This window comes from Mustela lutreola, chromosome 13 (genome assembly GCF_030435805.1).
Source record: "Mustela lutreola isolate mMusLut2 chromosome 13, mMusLut2.pri, whole genome shotgun sequence".
Taxonomy (NCBI): domain Eukaryota; kingdom Metazoa; phylum Chordata; class Mammalia; order Carnivora; family Mustelidae; genus Mustela; species Mustela lutreola.
The window spans coordinates 4,966,454-4,991,131 of NC_081302.1; the positions used below are offsets into that span (position 1 = coordinate 4,966,454).

At 40.3% G+C, this 24,678-nt stretch overlaps 1 protein-coding gene and 1 long non-coding RNA gene across 3 annotated transcripts in view; one reads left to right on the forward strand and one right to left on the reverse strand.

Annotated features, from left to right (window-relative positions):
- The window catches only part of NALF1 (NALCN channel auxiliary factor 1), a 617,494-nt gene extending 611,666 nt beyond the window's left edge, over positions 1-5,828 (forward strand). Inside the window, exons 3-4 of one of the 2 annotated variants that reach the window (XM_059144182.1) lie at positions 3,695-3,740; positions 5,516-5,626. In XM_059144182.1, coding sequence (XP_059000165.1) covers positions 3,695-3,717 — 23 coding nt within the window. In that variant the 3' untranslated portion in view covers positions 3,718-3,740; positions 5,516-5,626. Of the gene's footprint in view, positions 1-3,694; positions 3,741-5,515 lie in introns of both variants that reach the window. The other variant, XM_059144181.1, reaches the window with a different exon arrangement.
- LOC131813736 (uncharacterized) lies at positions 1,490-5,652 on the reverse strand. The gene is made up of 2 exons (XR_009346925.1): positions 5,529-5,652; positions 1,490-4,221 (listed from the first exon to the last, which is right to left on the reverse strand). It is a non-coding gene; the product is annotated as an uncharacterized LOC131813736 (long non-coding RNA).
- Positions 5,829-24,678: the final 18,850 nt, after the last annotated feature.

The window sequence follows — 24,678 nt, forward strand, 5'->3', positions numbered from 1 at the left end:
AACTTTGACAGATTAATAGCCATGAAAGAAACTGTAAAATTATGCAAATTACCTTAAAGAAAGCACTTGTATCTGGAAAGTTTTATAGATTCCATGCCATATAAATTATTTTTGGTTAGTAAATCTTGAATATAATAGTATATATAGAATATACATGTATATTATATGTATGTTACATATGTAATCTCAGTAATATATACACATCTAGAATTATTACTAACAAATCAAATAAAGTTGTGAAGTACAGTCACACACGTAGAGTAGAATTTTCCATGTGAAGTCTAGAAATTACATATTCTGTGTGTATATATGGGTGTCTGTATTAATAAAAAAGTTGGGGAAACAAATTCCAGCAGTTTCTTCTTGCTTCTTTTTTCATCCTAACGAAGTCAGATTTGGGGTGATTTCCCCCTTCTTTTTACTTTACTGTTTTTTAAACTTTTGCATTCAGAAAAATAGTAAGTATACACTCATTCAGATATCTGAAAAAATTAGTCTCATCTATGACGGTAAAAGGTAAATTACTGAGCTAATGAAGGACTGTATTTAAATATTATCATGTGATTGTTTTAAGGATTTCCTTAGACTATTTGGTTTTCCTGTACTTAGATAATATTTATAATGACTATGCTAGAAGTAATTGCTCTGAACTATGAAAAGTAAGGTTTTTCCATATGACTTGGAAACAGAAAAAGAATTTGGATTGGATGCTATTCAAAGATTTTCCTCATAATAAATTCTGATTCCACTATTTGTCCCAAGTTACAGTAGGAATAATAATTAATGTGTGAGATTTTACTATCTACCAGGCACTGTTCTAAGCAATTTATGCATATTATTTAATTTTCAAAAAAATCTCCATGAGGTTGCACTATAAGATAGAATAATAATTGCCATTATTATATTATTAAATGTCAAATGGCAACTAGTGATTTATTAGATTGCAAATAGAACATTTTTTAAGCAAAATGTATCAGAACATTTCATTCACTGAAAGTTTCCTTTTTCCTTTTGAAATCCCAATAGCTTATACATCTGTGCAATGAGATGATTGCTTGAAAAGTGATTTATTTTCATTTGGAGACCAGTTTTTACAGTCCCTTGAATGGTGCGGAAAGAGTTAGCTCCTCTGGGTAGGCCTCCCAGGAAGCAAATCGGTGGGCAGGCTGTCGACCCGTGTGCACCTGTGCCAGGGTCAGGGAAGGGGAGGATTCAGCAGAGGGCCTGGACCTGGACCGGGGATAGCCCTTCACTGATGCTCTGATGATTGGAGCCAGCTGCCCAGGTGCCCAGAGACGGTTTCCATCCGTCAGCAGCATTCCCAGCTGGGGACTGAATCAGAGATGGAACAGAGCAGAACAGGATGGAGAAAAGTGTAGTAATGTTTTCTAGGCAAACCCAAAAGGAAAGAAATCATTTTTAGGCATAAATCCAAAAGAAATGAAGACTGGATAAGGAGACAACAAACCAAACCTCTCAGAAACAAAAATTGGTGCACAGTAAAGGGTTTATTGAAATCTTTGCTGACACAGCAGGGGGAACCCAGCAAACCAGATTCACATCCCAGATGCTCCAGACACAGGGACTCAGGGCAGTAGATACTGTGGAAGCAGCAGCAGCGAGAGCATAAGGTGGAAAGTGCAAATCTGTTTAGAAGCCATCAGATGTCCACAGCCCATGCCTGCCCTTCCCAACCCAGCTGTTGCTCTCCTTCATCCCAGAGAAGGACTACTGCCCATGTCTTTATGCAGGGAGGATGATTTTTTTGGAGACAGTTGGAGAAAATTGTTGGGTTGGGTGCCACCAGGAGAGGTAGAGTGAGGGAACCAAAATGTGGGTTTAAATGAATGTGTGCATGCTGGATGGAGATTCCCTCACCCCTGCGGTCTTCTCCCATTTGGTTCTCAGAAAACTGACAGCACAGCCTTTGCTCTTCTGGACAGAAAACTCCGGATGTGTTTTGGCAAATCTGACCGACGTAAAGGGAAGAAATGCACAAGTGTCTCCATTTTAAACAGTTCAGATGGGTCCCCTTCTCCAGCCTAGGTGTCCAGATTGCAATGCAATTCAATCAAGAATGCACAGCCTTCCCACTTGAAAAAAAAAAAAAATAAGAGAGCAACAAACAAAGAAAAAAATGGCTTGGAGAAAACAGGGCCATGAAGGGAGGAAATCAAACGTGAAAATAAAAGTGCTCCGAATATCTCAGCGATAAGAGGATACAGTGCAACTGTGCAATGAGACCAGTCAGTTCAAAACAAAAAAAAAGAAAAGAAAAACCCAACATTCAGAGTACATAAAAGAGCTCTCGGAAATTAAAATGTGATAGAAAAAAAAAAAAAAACTCAATAAAATCATTACACAATAAAGCTCACCGAATCCTCCTGAAAGTAGAGCAAAGAGATGAAATGGCATAAAGTAAGAGAGATGAGATAAGAGAATGAAAGGACAGGTCCCAGGGCCCCAACCTCTGAAGATGGGAGTCATGCTTGGAAATTTGAAGGATAAGAATTTCTGAACTAGAATTCCATGCTCAGCCAAACAATTAGATACAAGGTAGAATAAACACACTTTTAAGCAGGCAGCATCTTGGAAATTTGTTCCCATGAGCTTTTCCTTAGGAAGATCCTAGATGCCATGGTCCACCAAGTCCAGAAAGGATGTAGATAGCAAACCCATGGACAGAAGCCAAAGAATCCCCCACGAGGGCGTTCCCTGAGGCTGTCCGGCTGGTAGCTGGCGTCTAGGCATCAGAGCAACAGGTCCAGATGAGAATAAGACTCTAGGGGATAAATCTGATTGAGCACCCTATTCTGCTGAAACAACTGGGAAGTATTTGAGGTTTGAAGTAGCAAGTACATAGGAAATTGCAAGATAGTGGTTACCTCTAGGAAAACCAGAGCCGTAAGTCACAGAGAACTCAAGTTCCCTGCATGTCTGAGTTAAGGATTGTTTCTGTAACATCCTAATGAAGGGAGCTTTGTTGAACCCCCAGGCGGGGGGTGCATATGCGCTGAAGAATGAATATTATTCCCGATTATGTTCCCACTTGTCCTGGGGAAGGGGGGGGGTGTCTTTAAAGACGAAAGGTGAGAAAAAAATCAAGACAAGCATCTAACAGGTTATTTACAGAAATGTAGCTAAATACAGAAACAGCAAAAAGAGGTTTGAGTATTTGCCTCTGAAAGGGAACAACTGGGGATGGGGGAGGAGGAGGCATTTTTAAAGAAAGAGCTTGTGGAATTATTTGATTATTAATGTATATGCATGTGTAACTCTGAAAAAAATTCTTATTAAAAGGATGGACGAGGGGAAAAGAAACAGGATGAATTTTATCAGTTGGGAAGAAGAGTACATTTATTGGCCTGAATGAACTGCCTTATTCTTTCTAAAATGACTTTAGTTACAAATCAGCAAAGTAGCTTCTGAGCGGGTTTGGAAGAGCTTCTTATTTGGACGAAATTGTTAAATATATTCTCATTATTAGCATTCTAAAATGTTATCTAATTGACCTTTAGATTTCTAATCTTACCTATAAATTCTCTTCATAGAATATAATTTTGGAAAACGTAAACTTCGATAAATGATTAGTCTACTAGTGAGATATCGTATATGAAAAAAGAAAATATCGTACGTTAAAAATGTCGGAGCTGCAGACCTCATTAATTCAGTTTTTTTTCCATATTCTATCTAGGAGAAGGTGAAGTTTACCTTTGAATGCCTAAGAAGAAATGAATATTGTAAGCATCATTATAAGGATATCTTGGTCATTTCTTTAAAAGAAACTGAAGATTGCAGTGTATAATATCTTATTTAAGAGAGTCTCTTTTTTTTAAACAAATATATATTGAGTGTATTTGTGTAATAAATGCTTGTTAAGGATCTATTTTGTTCAAGCATTCTACTACATATTGGGAACAGAAAGCCAAAATACATAGTTCTTGCATTTAAAGTGACAGGTGAATAAGGAAACGGACCTAAAATTAACAATTGTGCTGAAAAGGACAGATAACAATTGCTCCGTTGAAGAGGTACACAGAAGGCACGAGCAGCCCCAGAGTTAGACTTCACAAGGGGTTGTCAGGGGAGCTGAACCAGAAGCATAGGTGAGAGTGAAGTCCATGAGTCGATGGGAAAAATTCCAGGAAGAGAAAGCGCCTGGGGCAGTGGGGACCAGTATCCCGTGTTCCGGGAGGATGTCTGGAGCACTGGTCAAGGAGTCTGAAGAGACAGGAAAGGTATTTTAGATTGTTACTATGTAGATGGATGCAAGGAGACACTATTAGTAGCTATTATTATTAACAGTAGCCAAAACTTTTCAAATTGATTGTCTACACTTGGCACTAAGCCAAGCTCTTTACCTACAAAATCTTATTGAATCCTTATAACTACTCTTTCCTCGCTTTTAAAGCTTCAAGCTTAAGGATAGCATAGTGAAATCTGTGTAGAAACCTGATGGTAGCACTCTTGAGAAAAGCTGCAGTCAAGTTTAAAAAAGGTACAGGCTAGTTTCTGTAGCTACTTAACATGTATATAATAGAGCAAGAAGCAAGACTGGAAAGAGAGAGAAGGTGTGCTATTCTTCTCATTTCTCTGAACATTTCTAAAATATCCATTAAGCCATTTAAAAGTAAGAGCAGCGTCTTACTGTAGAGGAACAGGGGAAAGGAGAAGCGGGGAGAGAAGAGATTCCTTGAGGAGGGGAGAGCACGAGGCAGACTTGCACAGGAAGGCAGCCTGGAGGGGAGGTCGGAAACAAACGCCGAGGACCTTCTTCCCACGGCGGCCCAGGCGCAAGATAGGTATCCGTGGGTCGGATCCGAACGCAAGAATAAGGGCAGTATTTGCAGAGCGAGTCCAGAGGAAGGGGTCCCCCTGGGGATGCTTGGGGGGCTCTGCGCGCTGCCCCAGGACAGCCCCGGCAGGGCCCCCAGGACAGCCCCGGCAGGGCCCCCAGGAGACCCCGGCAGGGCCCCCAGGACAGCCCCGGCAGGGCCCCCAGGAGACCCCGGCAGGGCCCCCAGGACAGCCCCGGCAGGGCTCCCAGGACAGCCCCCGCAGGGCGAGGAAGTGGCGGGGACAGGCGGGTCCCAGAACGGTCATCCGTGGGCTCCGGCTTAGCGGGAGCAGCGGCCGCTCCTCCGGGCGCTGCCTCGCGTCCTCTCACTCGCGGGGAGGACGAGGCACGCGGCGCGCCCTCGCCGGCCCGGAACCTCGGGTTCTGCGCTCCGCCCTCAGGAAGCTTCCGTCCTAGGCTCGCGAGGGCCCAGCACGCCCCCGGGCGCGGCCTCCAGAGTCCCAGAGGGCACGGGGAGGAGCGTGCGCGCGCGGGCCCGAGGGCACGGCGGAGGCGGCCTCCGGGCGGTCCCGCCCTCGCTCCCCAGCGCCGAACGCCCCGCGGCGCGCGCTCCAGAAGCCGGGGCCGCGCCGTCCCCGCGGCGGCTCGTCCGGACGGGGAGCGCCTCCCCGCGGCCCCGCCTCGCTTCTAACCGGGCCCCTGTCTTCGTCCCCCCAGGGCTCTACGAAACCTTTCTCAGCGCCGAGGACCCCGCGTGCTGCGACGTCCGGAGAGAGGAGCGCCCGAGCCAGCCCCCGCCAGGGACGCGGGGCCCCGGCAGCCCCCGGCACAGGACGTCGCTCGCGGCGTCGGCGGCGGGCAGGGCGGGCGCCGGCAGACTGAGGCTGTGCGTGCTCGTGCTCGTGCTGCTGCACACCGTGCTGGCGGCCTCCGCGGCGCACAACGGCACGGCGCCCGGCTGCGGCGGCGCGCACGCACTGCCCGGGCCCTCGCCGCGCGACGAGTAGCCGCGCCCCGCCCCCGCCCCGCCCCCGCCGCCGCCGGACGCCGCGGCGCCCCGCCCCCGGCCCGGCCCCGGCCCCGCCCCCGCCGCCGCCCGCGGGGCCCCTGCGGCAGCGCCGACCCGAGGAAGCCGGGCCCGCACCCGGACGGGGACGCCCACGCGGCTTTTTACCGACGGAAAGGCTGCCCAGTGACTTCGATTTCTCACACCATTTTATACACTGTGTTTCCATGTTCGGAGGTTTCAGTTGCTTTCCCTTGGTTCGGGTTCATTCGTTCGTTGATTTTTGCACTTGTTAATACAGGATTTATTTTCGGGGATGGTTGCTCAGAGGTCAACTAAGTCTCCACCGTCTCTCTCTCTATTTCTAGTCATCGTGTGTGTCCATCCGGTAGTTCTGTCTCTGTCCTGTCCGTTTCTATTAGAGGAATGATCGCTATGACCTCACGGTGTAGCAAAATACAACAACAAAAAAAATCATAAAAGATAAAAAAGACAAAAAAAAGAAAACAACAAAAAATACATATAAAAAACCCCCCTCGAACTCTTCGCTCCTGCCTCCCCGGCCTCCCCCCCGCCCCCCTGCCCACCCTGCCGCCCCCGCCCCCCGCCCCCTGACCCCCTGCTCCCCACTCCCCTGCCCCTCGCCCCCCTGCCCCTCGACCCTGCTCCCCCTGCCCCCGCCCCCCGCAGACAACACGGCTTGCTTCTGTCTGTCTGCGCAGCCGCAGTTTGGGCGCGCACGCCCCGGGCCGGGCCGCAGTGGCCCCCCCACCCCCGCCGGGAGCAGAACTAGGGGTTCCTTTTTAGCTGAACAAACAAGCGCTCTCCACGGTAGGCGGAATCAGACAGTTATCACATTTTTTACGTTGACGACAAAATAAAAGCAAAGAAAACCACCACGAACTACGTTGCTCCAGCTCCCCTCCCGAGGCCCCGTCCCTCCTTGCTGGTGGTCCGGGGGCTGCGGCCCGCCCTGAGCCCCGAGTCAGGACGGGGGCGCGTGTTGGCGCTGGTGGGCCTCGAAGGCGACGAAGGGACCGAGGACACGCAGCTGGGTTCTTTCTCCTCCTCCGTGGCTGTGGGGGAGACCGTACAGATGCTCCGACACCTGCAGTGTAGACAATAGAATTTTAGCCCAGTATCTCCCAACCTATGATTTTCAATTATTCCAGGTATAAAGTGTATGCAATTCTGCATTATCACAAAAAAACTTGTTTAAAAAAAAATAGGTTAGCCATTTTCATTCAAGCGCAAAAATTTTGTCACTTCGAACACGCTCTAGGTAGTCGATGAGAAGAGGAGAAATCAGATCGCTCTGTTTGTATTTTTTCTTTTTGTGGGAACATTTCACCTGCTGAGTGTGTATGAATTTGCTTTCTAAAAAAAAGGCTTTTATGAGTTTACAGTAGAATCAGTGGAAGGAAGAGTTCATAAGGGCTGTTTTTAAAAAAACAAACAAACAAAACAAATAATTAAAAAAAAAAAACACTTTACATTCCTTCCTATTCTCTAACTACATTTGGGAAGTGCTCTTCAGATGTGTTTGCTGTGTAGCTGGGAGATGAAGGAAAACCATAGAAAAGGTCCTCGTAGCGAACAAAATTTAGTTATTAACTTTATAGCTATGAAATTCCCCCGGTATTTGTTTTTGTTCAAACAAACTTTAATCTCTGCATCATACTTAACCCTGCGACATGCGTACAGTATGCATATTTTGTTTTGAATAAAAAAAATGTTTTGTTCCAGTCTGTTAAGAATATTCAAAAATAATAAAGGTATTGCTTAATAAAATTGCTAGAATTGTTTAGCAGTACATGCACAAATATTTTACTAGATTCTTCGTTTTAATAGTGTTTTGTTGGGACTGAAAATCCTAAAATGGTCTGCGCAAATACAAAAAAAAAAAAAAAAAAAAAAACACCAAAAATGCAAAATTCTCCAGTTTTTGTTCCTTTTTTAAAAATCGTTTTTTCATGAAAATGTCAACACACATTCACAACTGCACACATATGCACATAACACACACAGTATTTTCAGTTTATAGAAATCCAGTGCTATTTCTGGGGCCCCAAGTGGCTGGGAAGAGGCTTGGGGGAATTGAGTTGTGGCAACTGTTAAACACTGGGGGAAATGATCATGTGCAAAGACCCCTCCTGGTGGGCCACAGATTTTGGTGGAGTTGAGGGATGACAGAAGTTGGGGAGAAGCGGGGAGTGGAGGGTTAAGGGGTTCTGACTCCTAACAAAAGACTTAGGTGAGCTCCTTTTCAACTAACCTCTTAAAGGCTTTAAGATATACAGCCAGGAAAAAGTCTGCTTTGACCTTCCCCTACCTCTGCCAGACGAAGACCAAGCCCCGGGCCATTTCTTCAGTGTCCCCCATGCTGTTTTTTGCTCCATGGAAATTTCCATCCTTTGGGAAAATGACAAATCAACACAGAGGCAAATTCCACCCACTCTCAGGACAAAAAGTTACTATTTCTAGACCCTGGGCAAAATGATTAAAAACAAAAACCAAAAAAACAGTCTCCCATAACAAACAGGGTTTCATTTTCTCTTAATATCTCTTGCAACTGGTTGCAATTCAGGGGTTGGAAGATTCCACTGGGCCATGTTTTAGCTTTAGTTTGGGGAGAATGGCAGCTGAACGAGGGAGACCAAAAACTATCACCACTTTATCTGACTGGTAAGTCCTCCAGAAGACAGTTTCAAGAATTGAGAGAAAAAGCACAGTATTTAATTGTACAATGAAACTATAATTTAGGTGTTGAAAGGCTGGCAAGGAGAGAAAGGGAGCAGGTTATTTCCCCAATATCAACTAGCCTTGCAATTGTGTCTCCTTCTGGTAGGATTCTTTTGCCATACACATTTGTTGCTATTATGTGAGAATGACCTCGGCGCCCAGTAATTATTACTGTAAATGTGTAAGCACTTCCGTATGACATTCCCACTGACACAGTGAATTAAAGCAGCTTTTCTTGGGTTCAGCCAAAGGATCCAAACAGGCAATGAATGACTCCTAGACGGAGTCAAGAAACAAGCATTGAAGAAACAAGTCACTGCACCCATGGGTCAGTTATTTATTTATTTATTTATTTTTAAAGATTTTATTTATTTATTTATTTGACAGAGAAAGAGACACACACACATACACACAGCGAGAGAGGGAACACAGTGGGAGAGTGGGAGAGGAAGAAGCAGGCTTCCTGCTGAAGCGAGATGTAGGGCTAGATCCCAGGAACCTAGGATCATGACCCGAACTGAAGGCAGATGCTTAAGAACTGAGCCACCCAGGTGCCCCTCCATGGACCATTTAAAGTAGTTTTCTACTTGATCAACAATACGCATGTTAATTCTGATACCAAAAAATCACACTTTGCAACCATCATCCCGTTCTATTTTTCTCATGGTGGATATCCATTGTGTAGTAGATAATGAACTACAGTATTGAAACAATTATTTCTGAAAGCAAGTTGATAATCAAGAAAATGATATTTCATCCACAAATGAATAGAATATGTTTCCCCGTGTTTATGACTGTCTTTTCTTCCTCAATAGAGAAATTCCAGCTTGTGAGAGATTTTGAGTCTGCCAAACCAAATGTCACAGGTTGGGTGTCATTCCTTACAGCATTTACATTCAGTGAAACTTTATACTGACTGTTCTCTCATTGAAAAGATAGTGTTGTTTTGGGGCGCCTGGAGGGCTTAGTCCTTAAGCATCTGCCTTCTGCTCAGATCCTGAGACAGAGACCCCCGCACCAGGCTCCCTGCTCATCAGGAAGACTGCTTTTCTTGTGTTCTCTCTCTCTCTCTCTGTCAAACAAATAAATAAATATCCATTTATATCCATTGTGTAGTAGATAATGAATTACAATATTGAAGCAATTATTTCTGAAAGCATGTTGATAATCAAGAAAATGATATTTCATCCACAAATGAATAGAATATGTCTCATGCTTAAGTTTTCTTCTCACTGTCTCACTGTCTCTCTCTCTGTCAAACAGATAAATAAAATCTTTAAAAAAAAGAAAAGAATAAAAACAATACAGTGTTGTTCCCCTCTCCCACAATATAGTAAGTGAAAATTGCTCATTTAAATGGCATAATTAACAACAAGGGAATGTAGTTCCTCACCAATGAATTGGTGCCATTAAGTTCTAGAACCTGTAGTTATTAAAATAAGGCAGACAGCCAGGAAAGAAAGTAAAGAAGGAAGGAAGGAAAACAAAAATGGATTTTATATGAATGACTAAGAAATCACGTTTTCCAGGGCAAATACATAAATGAAAGATGCAGTTGGGTGTCAGATTCATGTGCCCAAGAAACAGTGTTTGATATCTGAACACATTCACGCACTGATCGATCTGAGGCACCATTAGTGTTATTTCTAGGTAACAACTAACTTTGCTGCGGATGCATTCAGTGAGAGACAGAAAAGGTACGTCCTGTTTTTACTAGACTTGCAGACAGGTTACATACACATGCAAATGTACATATAACGGGGAAGGCTACGAGGCCCCGACGTGTCTCCATAGTGATATTTGGGTGTCTAATGGATATATTGTTTATAAGTAAAACCTGAACCACAGAATTATTCAGTCCAAGACACATACACGTAACCTAATAATGAATGATTCCTATTCTTTTTGCTGAAGTTTGAGCAGAATGCTCATTTAAAGACTATACCTACCTTAATGTAGAAAACAGACTCTCAGACTGTCTCCACTAACAAGGGAAGAAGAATTTTTTAGAATCTTCTGTCTTTCAAGTATTAATGATGTTTAGAAAAAATGGAGTATGGCAGGCAGATACTGCACGGCAGTGAGTAACAAGGCTTTTTAAATGGGAGGAAAAAAAAAAAAAACAACAACTGAGTGGAACATACAGCAGCATCCCCACAACATTTATAAGAACTTTCAGGGGCACCTGGATGGCTCACTGGCTTGGGTCATGGTCTCAGGGTCCTGGGATAGAGCCCCGCATTGGGCTCTCTGCTCAGTGGGGAGCCCGCTTCCGCCTCTCTCTCTCTCTGCCTGCCTCTCTGCCTGCTTGTGATCTCTGTCTGTCAATAAATAAATAAAATCTTTAAAAAAGAACTTTCAAGCTGCTTCAGAGCCTAGAAATTTTCCGTACAATGATAAAATGGCAAGAGAATCCTCTTGGCCTTGGAAGAAAATTTAAGCATGAAACCAAATATGTAAGATGTCCTGACACACTTCAGGACAGAAAACATTCAGATTAAAATTACAAATCATAAATTTCCCGCTGGGTCATGCCAGTTCACACAGGTCGGTAGCAGAAAGTTGGAGCTCCCATCGCCTCGAATGGTGAATTCCAAATGTGGGCTTTGGAGCCCAATTAGAATCTTAGGTCTCATGCACGCTTTGGGAGCGTAATTTATTTTCTCTAAATTCTAACATAATTATGAAATTCCCAAGTTTTCAACTTAAAAAGTTAAAAAAAAAAAGATTAAAGAGAGAGAGAGAGAGAGATTTCCAAAGTCTTAAGCCACATCTGCTCACATTTTCATTTTGCTGCTTCTCTGGTCATTGTGGTGAAGAGAATGAGGAGGTTGTTGGAAACGTCTCGATGAATCCCTAGCCATGAATGGTAGTACTATGTGCCTTTAAGATTGTTTTTCCTACAAAGAGAAAAGGCACAGGATCTCAGGGGCAAAGCCATGGTTTGGGTACCCGCAAACATAGGGCACAAAGGGGCGAGGGACATACTTAAATGTGATATCACACTAGGGGAAATACCTTATTGGACCACTTGAGGCTTAAGTGGAATAAATGATATAAATGTGCCTGACAAGATGGGCTCCTCGGTAACGGTTGTGATGATTCCTTGTTCACGAAAGGAAACTCACTGCTTGCTTATGGCGACCACTCCCTCAAGGGTTTCTGAGTCCTTGGATTATGCTGGTTTTTCTTTTAATAGCATATTTTGGGGAACACTTCACATCTTTTTTTTTTTTTTTTTAAGATTTTATTTATTTATTTGCCAGAGAGAGAGAGAGCACAAGCAGGAGGAGTGGCAGGCAGAGGTAGAAGCAGGCTCCCCACTGAGCAGGGAGGCGGAGCTGTGGGGTGAGTTTGATCCCAGGACAACATGATCATCACCTGAGCCAAAGGCAGATGCTTAACCACCTAAGTCACCCAGGCCCTCCAACACTTTACATCTTTAATATAGCAAACTGACCACGGATGACCTCCCAACAGTTTTTTATTTGTTTGTTTGTTTTTTATATAAGTTATAGAATTAAGGTGAACACTAATGACTTTAATGTACATAACTTTTTTCTTTATGTCTTTATGTCTTCCCCCTCCAACACAACAGCAACAACAAACCCACTATGATGAATTGTAAAAGAAATCCATAAGAATGGGGAGGTGACCCCCTGTGCACGTGTGAGTTGATTTAAGATTGTCTTAAAAATAATGACGCAGCCTCAAAGTGATTTCTAAACTCTTTGTAGATTTTTTTTTAAGTTCAAATCTTTAATACCTCTGGATTCCATAAACAAAAACATAACAGTAAATTTAAACTTATTTTGCATGAATATCTATCTAAACTGAATTGATATGTTTATCTTTTTCTAAAAGATTTTATTTATTTATTTATTTATTTGAGAGAAAGAGTGAGAGAGAGAGCGCAAGAGGGGAGAGGGTCACAGGGAAAAGCAGACCCCTGCTGAGCAGGGAGCCTGATGCAGGACTCCATGAGGGAACTCCAGGATCAGGACCTGAGCAGAAGGCAGTTGCTTAACTGACAGAGCCCCCCCAGGTGCCCCAATATGTTTGTCTTAAAATAGCGCCATAATCCCTACAGAAAGAAATAACAGTGAAAAAAATTTAGGAAACCTGAGAAGTTTTTGAAAAAGTGTAAGAAAATGGATTCTCCCAAGAATCCATTCTCTAAGAAAATGGAGCTGGTTTTTTTGTGGGGTTTTTTTTTTTAAGATTTTATTTATTTATTTGACAGAGAGAGATCACAAGTAGGCAAAGAAGCAGGCAGAGAGAGAGGAGGAAGCAGGCTCCTTGCTGAGCAGAGAGCCTGATGCGGGGCTCGATCCCAGGACCCCAGCAGAAGGCAGAGGCTTTAACCCACTGAGCCACCCAGATGCCCTCATGGAGCTGGTTCTTGAGTGACTTTTCTCATTTCACTCATTCTAGTCTCTCTGCCCCTCCTACCACCTCTCCCCCATCCACTAGATATTTTAATATATTTGCATATGCTCCACCCACTCCCTATTACTGACAACAGCTGACATCTGGAAGTGCTTCCCCATTTACAGCTATCGTGGAAAGCCAGACTATGGATACCCGTCCATGCAGATGGGCTGTTGATCAGCACATATTGCATTGGTGACCATTTCTCTGGGGATCTGAGCTCCGACCACGCTGGCTGCCTCAAGCTGCAGGCTGGCTGTCTGAACGCCAGCTGACTAGAAGGGCATCTGTTTTGAAAAGCAAATTTTCAACATCTGTTCTTTTCTTGTTGACTGGGCCGCCTAACACCAAGTGAACATCCAAGCGAAAGTTCAAGTTCTATGTGGATGTAAGGGGAAAGTCTGAAATGGAGACTACATCCGTTACTTTCTCTTTGCTTTTCTTCCTTTTACTCTGTGTAATTTTTATTTCCATATCATGATACGCATCTGAATGTATGCCCTAGAACGTAATGGGCCAGATTTCCATTTTTCGTAGATTTATTGATGAAGTATGATTTAATAAAAATAGGGATGGCTCTACAAACACATACATAATATTAATTTTTTGAGTTCATTCAAATATAATTTTAAGTGAATAGAGACCTAGAAAGAACTACAAATACCAGCCAGTACTGAGGGCTGAGAATGATGTAAAAACAAGTAAATTTCACTAAGCTTTTATGTAATATGCTAGCAGGTGGGGGAAGGCTCTGTTTCTTAAGTTGCAAATTCTAAAATCATTAAAATATTGAGTGTATTGGAAAGACATTTTTAAAAATTTTATAAAAGTCACCGGTAAGTTTTGTTTATGTCCTGTTTCTTTGGTCGGCTGGATCGCTCATTTGTTTCTCCTTTCACTACCATTATGCTGCTGAGCAAGCGACTCCTCTCCAAATGGAATGCAGACTTTGTTGCTCCGTGGAGAAGACAAGGAAACCATGCCTGGGTATTGAAGGTGACCTAAATGGTCGGTCAACTACGGTCTCGTTCCCAAGGTCAACAGCCACTGATGTGATGTCTTGAGATAAACCAGGTGCTGATGCCGCCCTATGACCAGGGCTCCCACTGAGGCACTTGGCAAGAATGTCATTATCTTATAACACCAGAAATAACATGTCATTTGCTTTTTTCCTTCCCCTTCGTTTGGAGGGTACACAAACGTTATCAATAAATGAAATCCAACAGCAAAAAAATGTGTTTCTAAGCCTTTAAACAATGATTCAATTTTGTTGAAAATCTTAGTAAAACATTTGCTGCATCCCCATGCAAAGTCAAGTTGAGCCAAAGCATGTTTAATTTAATTTAATTTAATCACATTTAATGTGATTTTCTTTTTCTGAAATGTGATACTGTGAAATAAGGTTTGGGATACGCAAAACATACATTGTGGTGAAAAAGTAATCAAATATATTTAAAATACACTCAGGTATTTTTGCCGTAATTAGAGTCTGAAATCTGGTAGTTTTCTCTTTCTTGCAGTTTTCTTTTCCCCTCAAAGAAATGTAACTTTTTATTTAATTTATGTGGTTTTTCAGAAACTGTCTTTCAATAGCTTTCTGGATCTCTTCAAATTTCATATGGAATCTTGCTGAGTCATACTTATGTTCAGTAAGAGGTTTGAAATTAAAATCTCTACTCATCGGCTAGGCACAATACGTATCAAGCAAAGTACTCCGGTTGTTCCAAGTTATTCGAATTAGATTCAATAACTTGCTTTGATTCTGATCTCTATCGCCTGTTTCTCCCTTTTCCTAATCTCTATTCCTCTTTCCTCTCTGTCTCTTTCGCTGCCTCTCTGCCTCTCTCTTTTAATTTCAGGATTTTGAAATGAGGGGACCCTGGATGGCTACATTGGCTAAGTGTCTGCCTTCATCTCAGGTCCTGGGATCGAGCTCCGCATTGGGATCCCTGCTTAGCCTGCTTTCCCCTATGCTCCCTGCTCATGCTCTCTCTCTTGCTCGCTCTCTCTTGCTCTCTCTTTCTATTTCTCTCTTTCTCTCTCTCTCTCAAATAAATGAATAACCTCTTTTAAAATGAACTGTCTTAGTGTCAATGTCATTGTTGAAACTTGTGGACTGTCCTATGATTCTTAGACTTAAAAAGACGACTAAATGATCCTACCAGAAAAAAAGATGATTTTAAAAGATGTGAAATATATTAAATGCTGCAACATTAGAATAAGTTTGGCTGTGCAACCAAGACCTTTTAATTTTCTGGTGAAAACTTTGATGCTCTAATTTATTGCCATGACTCACAAAGAAACATTCTTTCTGAAATGAGTTAGGGAAGCTGTCAGAGCATGTGAGAAGCACTAATATAATACCTTTACAAGAATGCATTTAAAGAGGAAAACAGTGACTTTGACTTTTTCATGGTTGGATATTTGGATTTTCATATATTATTATAAAATATAGAAAATTTACTTTCAAAATTTGATTTTGGAAAAAAAATATGTTTCAACTGAAATGGAAATTTAACCTCCATAGAAATCCAGTTGTATTGTATATATTGTATTGTATATATTTTTTAAAGACTGAAGAAATTTTCATTTTTATATTTTTATGGAGAAGTAGCATCTTAACAAGAGCCTGGCCCTCTTCATCAACACCCACAACATCCCACAACACCACTGATTTGGTATTTACCTGAATAATTTGCAAACTATACAGTGGTATAGTATAGTATAGTACAGTATAGTATAGTATATAGTATAGTATAACACTATGCCTTCAAATGGGCAGATAGATTTTCAAAGATCTAAGGCTAAAGAAAATACATTAAGGGAGTCTTTCTTTTAAGGGTAATTCATCTCAGGACACCTGCATGGCTCTGTCTTCTGCTCAGGTCATGATCTCAGGTTCCTGGGATTTAGTCCCACAATGGGTTCCCTGCTCAGCAGGGAGCCTGCTTCTCCCTCTGCCTGCTACTCCCCCTACTTGAGCTCTCCTCTGTCCCTCTCTGACAAATAAATAAATAAAATCTTAAAAAAAAATAAGAGTAATCCATCTCGAATTTTATAACTTTGTGCAATGACAAATAACAGCCAAATCTTGCAGAATATTTATTTAATGTATCAAATTATTTCATTCATAGAAACAGATAAACACCAGATTTCTTTCTTCTTTTCCCTGTGAACTTGGGCAATCAATTAATTTATTTCTCCCTCAAGCATTTCTAAAAGGTAAGTGTAAAGTGAAAATTTATTTCTTGTGTCATTAGGGGAGAAACGATGAAGCTCAGGCACAGTATTATTTGTACCCCTATCAAAAAGTCCCTGGTACATAAGCACTCATCATCTGAGGAAACAGCCCCGAATCTCCCAGACAGCACACTCCTCTCATGACTAAGACCTTCCACCAGGAGGGTTGGGAACCCTTCTTGAAGCAGCAATCAAGCTCACATTAGAACAAGATGTAGGGGAAGAGAATACATTTCTTGGGGCACATGGGTGGTTCAGTCATTGAGTATCTGCCTTCAACCCAGGTCATAACCTCAGGGTCCTGGGATCGAGCCCCACATGGGGCTCTCTGCTCAACAGGAAACCTGCTTCTCCCTCTCCCACTTCCCCTGCTTATGTTCCCTCTCTTGCTATGTCTCTGTCAAATAAATAAATAAAAAACCTTAAAAAAAAGAAAGAATAAATTTCTTCTTTCAATCATATGATGAACACCAAAAAAAAATTTCTGGGCAATAAAAATATGTCTTCAGGTATTCAAAGGGAGCATTATATAAATTTCTTCCCTTCTGTTTTATTAAAGTTTCCAGAAAGGAAGGAAAAAAAAACCCTGGGGGTTAAAATCAATACCTAATGCCTTTCATTTTGAGAATAATAGGTATATCTTATTTGCCATTTATTAGTTTATTTAAAACAGACATATAAACTGCTCATGTTCATGACTTCCAATCTTTGCTTGGTAAAAACTTTGTGTGAAGCCTCCAGTCACTGACATGAAGCTAGGCTTTGCAGACACTGATATAAAAGAAGTAATTTTGGTTACTTCCAGGAGTTCTGGGACAGTGAGGAAGAAGGACATAGGATGACGATATAGAGAGTAAGTCCGAGAGGGTGGCAAACTTAGAGTACTCTGGGAGATTTCAACTCTGAGTGGATGAGCTTAAAGTTTCACAGTTGAAGTGACAGCCTTATAATCAAACACGAGGTTGGCAAGTAAAGGACATTGTACGTGGTCCTGTGCAGAAGACCAAAGTTGAAGGGACTGCTTTGGCAGTGTGCAGAGACGAGCAGGAACAGACTGATAGTTGGAGAGACAAGAGGACGCTCTTGTAGCCCAGCTTAGAAGTTTGGATTTGGCTCTCAGAGTAAGAAAAAAAAAATTAGAGAATATACTGTGTAAGGAACTTCATGCATTTAATTTTTTTTTTTTCTTGGCAAGAGTATAGAGCCTAGACTGAGGGAAGTAAGGCAGTAAGGGACTGTAACATCGGTGGGAAGTAGTGAGACTCTGAGCAAATACAGAAGTGAATGAGACCAAGAAGAGGGATGGATCTGAGAAATAATTCAATGTAGAGTTGGTGGGGCTTGATGGTTTTCTGAATGAGTGATAAAGATAAGCAAAATTCTATTAAAAAAAAAAAAAGAAATGCACAAAAAGGAATCTCAGTTTTCCACTGTGGTCATTCATCAAATACAGCCTCCAGGAAGAAGAATAGATTTGGGACTGTGGACAATCTGTGCACATTTGGAAATGTCTGGGAGACTGCTCCCCCAGCAGCATAACACCCACTGTTACTTAGGCTAACACTACCTGCTCTACAAAGCAGACAACACATTTAAACAGCTTAGCACAACAGAATTGTGCTAAGGAATTTTGCTTTCTTAGACATCCAGTGGGTGCCTCTCCTGTGGCTACTTCCAGCTCCCAGGCTTCTTGTCTTGACCTCCCACCAAACCCAAGGCCTCATCTGAGCCTTTATCAATTCCAGTGAAGAGGACAGAGTAGGCAAGGTGTATCCACTTCTCAACATGACAGTGAAGAAAAAACGTTGGAGATAAGAGCTCTGGGACAGATGAGCAATGTCGGACACACTGGTTAAAAAGACAGTGCTGAAAGGAGACATAACTTTTTCTTTAAGCATCTGTCAAGGTCAGGCACTTTTCATAATTCATTTCTGGTTCTCACAATAAAGCTCATAAAAGGTGTTTTTCATCCTAGATTTTTGGAGGAGGTTCAAGTCTCAGAGAGAGCATGAAGACAGGTCAAGGTTACACAAGTAGTGAACACCTGTGTTCAGACGTAAGCGTGATTTTTCTAATGCCAAGCCCTTCTGCCTCCCTCACAAAACACTTACTATAACCCTGCTTTCCTTCATCTAGGAAGAGGCCAGAATAAATCGAACTAGTTAAAATTCAAGTTTAACTTTAAATAATAAAAATAAGTTACATTTTTATGTCAAAAATATGGGAGAAATGCAGTAGAATTATCTGGTGAAAGCGTCCCCATTTTTCTATTCTTACCTTTTGGTCTTAAGGTTAGTGAATTTGCAGAATTTTCTCTCCACAGACTTATACTTGTCAAATCTCTGGTCTTAGAATGAAATTCTGGCTTCATTGTTGATTAAATATGATCATATCACTTGGCTGTGGAATTCCAAAGAAAATTAGTTGACATTAATTGAAATAGGGTACTAGAGCATTCAGGTCAATGGTCAAGATGAATAATAGATGTTATCCTTAATTTTAACAACTTTACAATTTGGTGAAGGCTACAGGCATATGCCCTAAAGAGAACTGGTAGCCCTGCTTTTCCCTTTATATTCTTGGTCTCCTGTTGGCAAACTATCAAATTATCTTTGTATTCAATGATTTAGTGGTTGGGATTCGTTCTTCCAAAAGTGATAGTGAAAATGACTGTTCTCCAGAAGGAAATATATCACAAGAGAGAACATAAATGATATTACTAAGAACATAAAAAATTGAAGAGGGGCCCATTATAAATCCAACATTACATCCAGTTCGGTAATGACAATGGTCATTTGTGGACAAGATTGGAAATTCTTCATGAAGACTATACATGTTGGGGTGTCCAGGAAAATTCCTATAATTTTATAAAAACTTATTTTTCAAGGAAATATTTAATTTTTCTAAGTGACTCTTTAATCTGTTTTTTACTTGATTTTCAGAATCAAAGAAGTACAATATATAATTTTTTTAAAAAGTTATAATCTGGACTTCATTGTTTTAGTCTTAGTTCTTCTAACTTGTGAAATCTTTAAAGCCTGCCTCTGTATTCCAAAATAACATAAAATAAGCAGGTTTGGAAAGCACTGGGTAGTTGATTTTACTAATTGGTAAGAGAAGAAGTTTGCATTGTACTTACTTTCAGTTGGATGATATTAATGAGTACAATTGTCTATGTGAGCAAAATGGAGATTCTGGGTATAATAGACTAGGATGGTTTTAGTCTACTTTCTGATAACAAGCCAAAATTAAGTATCTTCATAACATCTGCTAGGTTTTATGTGCAGAAAGTACAAGTTACTTGCATTATTCAATATGGTAATGTGACTATTATGAAAATCCCAAGCTTCTTTGTGAGCTAACACACTGAATAAGAATTTGCTAGAAATTAAAGAATCTATATACTGTTGTTCTTATGGGGAAGTTGTTCAACATAAATCTGGTTGAGGAACAACACATTTGGAAAGGTTAAATTAATAAATCTGTAGTTAGATTATCTGGGATTATCTGTCAAAACTCAATTCCCAGATAAATATTAATACATTTTTGCTTAATGGAATATCTCTATTTCAGTGTACACTTAAACCAGTGACTTTGCTAATGGTAATTTAATTACAATAGTGAGATTTAGAAAAAATAATTAATGTCAATGTATTTCTATATTACTTATCATGGTAGAATTAATCATTTAAAGTAACCTACCTACCTAGCACATCAGTAACTAACAGATAGCTAATGCATCGGTTACTTAATATCATTAACACATATATAGATATTTATCAATTACATACCCAAAGAAGATGCCAAAATCTCACTGGGTCACTGTCAAATATAACTATATAGTAAAATTATTATGAAAGAGACATATTATAATTTTAATAACATTAGAATTTTAATGAAAATGAAACATTGCTTGATATTTTAGATAATAAAATCAAAATTATAAATTTTTTTTTTTACCTACTGAACATATGAACTAAAATTCTTATTTCATCATCAAATAAAAAAGAGAAAGCCAGTTCACTTGTTAACTAATCCAAATACTCCAGTTTTACCTGAATTTGTGGTGTGATATTTGTAAACATTATAATTTGGTGCTGTTCTTAGCTAACTTTGCCCCTTTGGAGTTTCTGCTATTTTAATAAAATTTATTTCTGATTATCAAAAACTTTATAATATTTTTTGTTACACTGAAACAATCATAACCTTGCAGAATAGTTGCAAGAACAGTCCAATCAACCTTTTCCCTCTTTTCCAAACCACTTGGGAATAAATTGCCAACCTGAAGTATCTTTTCTGAGTGTTTTAAGTGTGTATTTCCTTATAATTAATTATATTTCCTTATATTAAGAATAAAAACATTCTTCTTCATAACTACAATACAATCTTCAAGATCAGAAGGCTAACATTGAAACTTTCTACCATCTAGGCCTTGGATCCTATTCAAAATTTCATCTATAGGTCCCAAAGTGACATATAGGATAAAATAACCCAATTTAGAATCACATGTTACATTGAGCTGTCAAGTCTCTTTTGTCTCCTTAAATATGAAACAGTTCTTTAGTATGTCTCTTACTTTTATGACCCTGCTATTTTGAAAGTTATAGGCCAATTATTTTTTAGAAGTTTACTTGATTTTTTTTTCTGAACATTTCACAATATTATATTAAAGGAATATAAGAAAAGTTTATCCTGCCTCATCAGAATAAACTGATAAATCAGGATAAACAGGATAAAAAGTTATCCTGCCTCATCAATGATGATATTCACTTGGCTGTATGATAAAAGTGGTTGCCAACCCCACACCTGGGGACATAATAGTAAAAAAAACAAACATAGACAGAAAAACCAAAATAAATTCAACTAAAAACGAATATCATGAAAGCAGCCAGAACAAAACAACACTTTATAAATAGAGACCAATCAAGCAAAGAGCTATCAACACTTCATCAGAAATTATGGGACCAGAACAACATTTTTAAAATTCTGAAAGAAAAAAAAAAAAATGAAAGAACTGTCCATCAAGACTTCTGTAATAGTGAGAACAACCTTCAAGAATTAAGATGATACAGGGGTGCATGGGTGGCTCAGTCCGTTAAGTGTCTGCGTTCAGCTCAGGTCATAATCTCAGGATCCTGAAATCAAGTCTCACATCAGGATCCCTGCTCAGCGGGGACCATCCTTCTCCCTCTGCCCCTGTCCCTTCTCATGCTCACTTTCCCTTTCCCTCTTAAATAAATAAATAAAATCTTGGAAAAAATTAAGATGAAACAAAAACATTTTCAGCTAAAGTTAAACTAAGAGAATTTATAAAAACCAGGCCTGTATTATAAAAAATGTTAAGAGAAATTTTTGAGACTGAAGAAAATGGACTCGGTGGGAAATCAGGATTGTCAGGAATAAATGAGGAGTATTAGAAAAGATAAATATATGGGTAAATGCAAAAAATAATTTTTTCTTTATTTTCTTTAAAAGCTACTGTTGAAAACAAAAAGTATAGCATTGCATCAGGGAATTTATAATGTTATTAGGTATATTACATGAAACAACACTAACAGGGCAACCACCATGATGGTGGAAGGGAAACGGATCTGCACAGTTTCAAGATATCTACATTTTATATAAATTGTTATAATACTAATTCTAAGTATTGTGAAAACCTAAGGATGGATACTGTAACCCCAAGAACAATTACCAAAAAATAAACAAGTACAGAGAGACATAGCTAAAGACATAAATTAAATTGAAATTCTGAAAGTATTCAAAGAATCTAAAAGAAGATAGAAAGGGGAGAACAAAGGAACAAAACACAGAAGGACAAACAGAAAATAAATAATAAAATATTAGATCAAATCCAACTATATCAATAATTATATTAAATGCTAATGGAATAAATATTCCCATAAAAAGGCAGAGATTATCTGACAGAATAAGTACTAACAAGACCCAACTTTATGATGTCTACAAAAGAGACACTTTGATTATAAAAACACAACCAGATTGAAAACAAATTGATGCAAAAAAAAAAATATATATATATATGCTATGCAAACAGTAAGCTTAGGAAAGCTGAAATGGCGATATCAGTTAAAACAGACTTTGAAGGGGCGCCTGGGTGGCTCAGTGGGTTAAAGCCTCTGCCTTCAGCTCAGGTCATGATCTCAGGGTCCTGGGATCGAGTCCCGCATTGGGCTCTCTGCTCAGCAGGGAGCCTGCTTCCCTCTCTCTCTCTCTCTGCCTGCCTCTCTACCTACTTGTGATCTCTCTCTGTCAAATAAATAAATAAAATCTTTAAAAAAACAACAGACTTTGAAAATCCAGTATTATCAAAGTTAAAGGGGGGGTTATAATGAAATGGATAAAATATGACAGACATAATGATAATTCATAGCAATCATAAATGTGAATGCATCTAATGAGACATTCAAAACTGATGAAGCAAAAGTAGAATTACAGTGAGAAATTCTACAGTGATAGTAGGAAATTCTATTACTTCTCCTTCAGGAATTGACATACCTGAACAAAAAAACAGCAAAGATACAAGTATCAGAGCGCTAACAGGGAGGAGGGAAGATGGCAAAAGAGTAGGGGACCTTGTTTCATCTAGTCCCTTGAATTCAGCTAGATATGTATAAATTAGAGCACTTGTGAATTTAACCTGAGATCTAAGAGAAAATTACTGGAATTCTACAAATAGAAAAGTGACCACTTTTACAGGGTGGGAGGTGAGGAGAAGTGAATCTGAGGGGATATATCAGAAAATAACCGGCAGGGGAAGGGAGCTTCCATAAGCCAGCTACTGGAGTGCAAAATCGAACTTTTAGAAGCTGCTCCCATGAAGGATGGAAGGACATCCCTGCCTCAAAGGTGCTCACGTGGCCAAGCAGGGCAGAATTCTAGGTGGGACAGTGTAGTCTCAGGATCCCCAGGGTCACAGAAAGAATGGGGGTGCCTGAGTGGGCAGAATTCCCGAGCGCTGGAGCAGGGAAGCCAACTACAATCAGCAAGCCCGGTAGTGGGCTTTTAGCTCGACTTGCCACAAACCAGGAACCAGGGCAAGACTCAGCAACCACTCCCCAGCAGGGGCTCTGCAAGTGGCAAAACCATGGTGGCCCTCCCCCTCCCCCAGGATGATCAGTTAGGTTGTGCACTGCAGGAGTCTGCAGAGTTTGACCACACAAAAGTGATTGACTGTGTTCCCCTGAGGGTTCACTGAAGAGTGGGAGTGGTGATCTTTCAGCTCCGGGGCTGGAGTATCAGGGAGCTGCCATTTTTTATTTTCATCCTCTAAAGAGGCAACTGGCCTCAGGAAAATACACATCAAAAACACAATAAGATACCATCTCACACCAGTCAGGATGATTAAAACAACAAATGTTGGCGACAATGTGGAGAGATGGGAACTCTCCTACACTGTGGGTGGGAAAGCAAGCTGGTGCAGCCACTCTGGAAAATGGTATGGAGGTTCCTCAAGAAGTTAAAAATAGAGCCACCGTAGGACCCAGCATTTGCACTAGTATGTATTCACCCCAAAGATACAAGTGTAATGATCCAAAGAGGCACATGCACACCAATGTTTGTAGCGACAATGTCCACAATAGCCAGACTATGGGAAGAGCCTAGCTGTCCATTCATAGATGGATGGATAAAGATCTAGATCTAGATAGAAATATAATGAAATATTGCTCATCCTCAGAAAGGATGAATACTTACCATTCACATCAACGAGGATAGAACTGGAGGAGATTACGCTGAGTGAAATAACTCAATCAGAGAAAGACAATTATCATGTGGTTTCACTCAGATGTGAAATATAAAAAGTAGTGCAGAGGATTATAGGGGAAGGGAGGGAAAACAGAATGGAAAGAAATCAGTGAGAGATACATGAGAGACTCTTAACTACGGGAAACAAACTGAGGGTTGCTGGAGGGGAAGTGGTTGGGGGCTGGGGGTATTTGGATCATGGGCATTAGGAGGGCATGTGATGTGATGAGCCCTGGGTGTTATATGCAACTAATGAATTATTGAACTCTACATCTGAAACTAATGTATTATATGTTGAATTTAAATTAATAAAAGAAAAAAGATCAGAGCACTAACGATCACTTAGTTGTTCTTGATACTTACAGAACAATGGTAAAGTACATGTTTTTTTCAAGTGCTGGTAGTATTATATAAACAATAGAATAAAAATCTGTATAAATCATAAGATGTATACAGGGCCATAAGACATGCCTTTAACGTTTTTCGAAGATGAATGTAATTCCGAATATGTTACATTATCACAAGTTAATTAAATAAAAAGCCAATACAGAAAGATATCTAGGAAAACTCATAATTAGAAATTATTTTTTAAATATTTAAAAATTAAACACATTCAAAGAAATTACTTTGGAAATTAAAAGATATTTGAATTCACGATAATAAAAATATGATATATCAAAATTTGTAAAGTATAGTT